The sequence below is a fragment of the Otolemur garnettii genome, unplaced genomic scaffold (genome assembly GCF_000181295.1).
Source record: "Otolemur garnettii isolate 467f Iridium unplaced genomic scaffold, OtoGar3 scaffold00079, whole genome shotgun sequence".
Classification (NCBI taxonomy): Eukaryota; Metazoa; Chordata; class Mammalia; order Primates; family Galagidae; genus Otolemur; species Otolemur garnettii.
The window spans coordinates 6,351,418-6,355,537 of record NW_003852474.1 but is presented as its reverse complement, the minus strand read 5'-3'; the positions used below and the strand labels follow the sequence as shown (position 1 = coordinate 6,355,537).

The window sequence follows — 4,120 nt, the reverse complement described above, 5'->3', positions numbered from 1 at the left end:
TCAAGCGAATCTCCTGCCTCAGCCTCCCAAGTAGCTGGGACCACAGGCACCTGCCACAGCGCCTGGCCATTTTTTGGTTGCAGCCATCATTGTTATTTGGCGGGCCCAGGCTGGATTCAAACCTGCTACCTTAGGTGTATGTGGCTGGCGCCTTAGCCACTTGAGCCACAAGTGCCGAGCTGACCCTTTTCTTTTTATATGTTACATATAGTCTTCCCTAATTAGTAACTTGTCTTTGCACTTTCCTGGTGATGTCCTTAACTTTATTTATTTATTTATTTTTTGAGACAGAGCCTCCAGCTGTCCCCCTGGGTAGGGTGCTGTGGCATCACAGCTCACAGCAACCTCCAACTCCTGGGCTCAAACTAGTCTCCTGCCTCCACCTCCCAAGTAGCTGGGATCACAGGCGCCTGTCACAATACCCAGCTATTTTTTGGTGCAGCCGTCATTGTTGTTTGGCAGGCCCAGGCTGGATTCGAACCCACCATCTTAGGTGTATGGGGCTGGCGCCTTAGCCACTTGAGCCACAGGCACCGAGCAGATGTCCTTAACTTTAAAATGTCTTCTATTTTGGTCTTTTTCAGAACGCCAGTCTGAGTTGCCAACTCAAAGTAAAGCTAGCTTTCCTAGTATTCTCAGTGACCCAGACCCGGATTCTTCTAATTCTGGATTTGACAGCTCAGTTGCCTCACAGATCACAGAAGCTTTAGTCAGTGGACCAAAACCACCTATTGAAAGTAGGTATATATAAAGTAATTTTATATTCTTGGTTTTATTCTGTCAGCATCAGCTGGGACTTTGCAGTTTTTTGACACATCTTGTTATTTTCATTGCTACTTGAACTTGGATATAATGTGAAACTTAGATTTAAGAAAATTACATACCAAGTCTTTTACTACATTTCTGTCATGAGCATACCTAAAGATATACATTCTGATTGTAGTGAAATGAGTCTGTTTTGTACCTTATTATTTTTTGTTTTATACCTCATTAGTAATCTTATTACTATAATTATTTCCACTTTAAATTTCTATCTTACATCTCCTAATTTTAATTCAAAGATAACACCTATTGAATTTGAAATAATATAGCTGCATCTGTTGGTTTTATAGCTTCTGTATGGTTTGAATGATGAAGGCATGCTTTATGTTTAGGGATAAGAACATGTCTTCTAAATTATAGTGTTACCATGGGGTTGAAACTTACCCAGTGACTTTTATTTATTTATTTATTTTTGAGACAGAGTCTTACTATGTAGCCCTTGGTAGAGTGCCGTGGCATCATAGCTCAGAGCAACCTCAAACCTTGGGGCTTAAGCAATTCTCTTGCCTCAGCCTCTGGAGTAGCTGGGACTACAGGCACCCGCCACAACGCTTAGCTGTTTTTAGAGATGGGTCTCGGTTTTTGCTCAGGCTGGTCTCAAACTCCTGAGCTCAAGTAATCCACCCACCTCTGCCTCCCAGAGTGCTAGGATTATAGGTGTGAGCCACCGCACCTGACCTACAAGCGACTTTTACGCTTTTTGGTTTACAGTAGATCTTTGGCATAAATAGGTTAAATCAGGGATGTCCAACCTTTTTTTTTTCCTTTCTCTGCCACACGTTGGAAGAATAAGAGTTATCTTGAGGCACATATTAGATACATAGAGACTGGCCAAATGTGGTGGCTCATGTCTGTAATCTTAGCATTCTGGGAGGCATAGACAGGAGGATTGCCTGAACTCAGGAGTTTAAGACCAGCCTGAGCAAGAGTGAGACCCCATCTCCACTAAAAATAGAAAAACTAGCTGGGTGTGGTGGTGCATGCTTGTAGTCCCAGCTACTCCAGAGGCTAAGACAAGAACATCACTTGAGCCCAACAGTTTGGCTCACAGAGTGAGACTCATCTCAAAAATAAATAAATGAGTGCATACATACACAGACAGGCACTAATGATGAGCAGTTAAAAAGGTCTGTGCATACTTTTTTGGTATCCGCAGGTTGGACACCCCCAGGTTGAATAGTTGGTTTCCTTCTAGTCAAGTGTGACTGAAGGTCTACAGCATGTAATGGCATGTGGTGGTTTCAGTATTTGCTCAGGTACAACTTAGAATTGTATAGGGCACCCAGAAGTTAGGTAAAAAGCAAATCACTGGTAATAAGTGAGTCTAGGCAAGCACCAGATGTCCTCGGCACGGAGATTTTATCACATAAGTAATAGGTCTCAAAGTGTTAAAAACTTCCGTATTATAAGTGAGTGGTCTGAAGAGAGATTCAGATACTAGTCTTGGTAAAAAGACAGTGGAGATGTTTAAGGTAAAGAGATGATTCTTAGCCAGAAAATAGACATTTTTAATAAACTAGACAGAATCTCAAATTTGGCAGTGGCTAGGACCTGTGTTAGGAATAAGCCATCTTCTGCCTATGTGGAAATCAAAATGCGGTTTGAAATTGGTTCAGCAGAAGTCCTAGCCAGCATTTGTTTTAGTAGGTTTGTAACTTAGGGATGAGTCTTGTTGTATAAGGTAGTTAAGAGTTGAGTGACTTCGTTTCCCTGTTGTGCTTTTATTGTTTTAAGAAAATGAATATGGTATTTATAAAGTTAGGGGTTTATGAAAATTCTCCATATTCATTTGAAAATGTCAAAAGTCAACCACACGCTTTCTCCTTCCATTTCATTGCCGTGTAATTTGTTTTTTCAGTTACGAGGTGCAAAGACAGAATTACACAAATCATAGTGGTCTCTGAGCAAAATGGTGGCAACTAAAAAAATAGGATGTGAGTGAGGACAAACGGTATTTCATTTTTCCATCAAAACACCACTCTAGTAGTTGCGTTCTTTTTTTCTTAGTGTCATGCTTGAATTCAGAGTTGTCAGATCTTGGCTATTGAATTTGGTCTCTGGCATAGTGCTGTTAATGCTCTTTCTTTTTCTTACTTGTATTATGAATGAAACTCTGATTTTCTTTCCAAAAGTGGGATAGTTTTGTCAGATCATCCTTATTGAAAGAGGCCTTGGTGTACTTCATTCAGGAAGAGGTAGGTGTGGTATGTGAGGATGTTAGTTTACTGATAGACACAGCCTAATGTTACTGCTCTTCTTACAGGCCATTTTCGGCCAGAGTTCATCCGCCCCCCACCTCCACTGCATGTCTGTGAGGATGAGCTGGCATGGCTGAATCCCACAGAGCCCGACCACAGCGTTCAGTGGGATAAGTCCATGTGTGTGAAGAACAGCACTGGCGTGGAGATCAAGCGAATAATGGCCAAAGCCTTCAAAAGCCCCTTGTCTTCTCCCCAGCAGACACAGGTGTGTATTTAAATATTTTCTTCTTTAATCCAGTAAGAGGTTTTTTTTTTTTTTTTTCTGGTAACGCAATAAAGGAGCAGATAAACTAATACTATCAATGTGAGCCGGAAGTAGTAAGTGGCGAAGGTTTTTTTGATGTCTGAGCTTTGTTTTGCCCTTTCTCCTTTTGGTAAGTTTGCTTTGGTGGGGCAAGAAGTCCAGTGACTAGAAAATGTTTCAACTTTTGTTTGTGATCAGTTTGTCCTGGGAGAGGTGAGATGGAGCTCACTTTTGGCATCCTGCTCTTACTGTGTCCCAGCTGGGCACTTGACATACATTGTTAGATTGACGCTGGATAGTAACTTCCCAGAGTAAGTGGAATTGTTAACATTTTATAGAGGAGAAGATGAGGCTAGGGAAGGTGAACTAGCCCTCATTGCACAGGTTTGTGATGGTTTTGAGATTAAAAGTGGGCCCCACCAGCTGGGCGCAGAGGCTCATACCTGTAATCCTAGCTCTCTGGGAGGCTGAAACGGGTGGATAGCTCGAGCTCACAAGTTCGAGACCAACCTGAGCAAACTCGAGACCCCATCTCTACTAAAAATAGAAAAAACTTAGGCAATAGTATCACTTGAGCCTGAGAGTTGGAGGTTGCTATGAGTTATGATGTCCCGGCACTCTACCCAGGACGACAGCTTAAGACTCTTGGTCTCAAAACCAAGCCAAATAAAAATAGGCTGCACTGTGCAAGTATAAGACTGGACAGCTCCCCTCAAGGGAAGGGCAAGGGCTCCCCCTTTTAAATAAAGGACAGGGTCTTTCTTTGTCATTTAGGCTGGAGTGCAGTGGTACC

The 4,120-nt window shown here is 42.2% G+C and overlaps 1 protein-coding gene across 1 annotated transcript in view; it reads left to right on the top strand.

The window, feature by feature from the left end:
- CNOT11 (CCR4-NOT transcription complex subunit 11) overlaps positions 1 to 4,120 on the top strand; it is an 18,163-nt gene that overhangs the window by 8,272 nt on the left and 5,771 nt on the right. The window contains exons 3-4 of the mRNA XM_003794330.3: positions 585 to 737; positions 3,086 to 3,288. Of these exons, the coding sequence (XP_003794378.1) occupies positions 585 to 737; positions 3,086 to 3,288 (356 nt within the window). The remainder of the gene's footprint in view (positions 1 to 584; positions 738 to 3,085; positions 3,289 to 4,120) is intronic.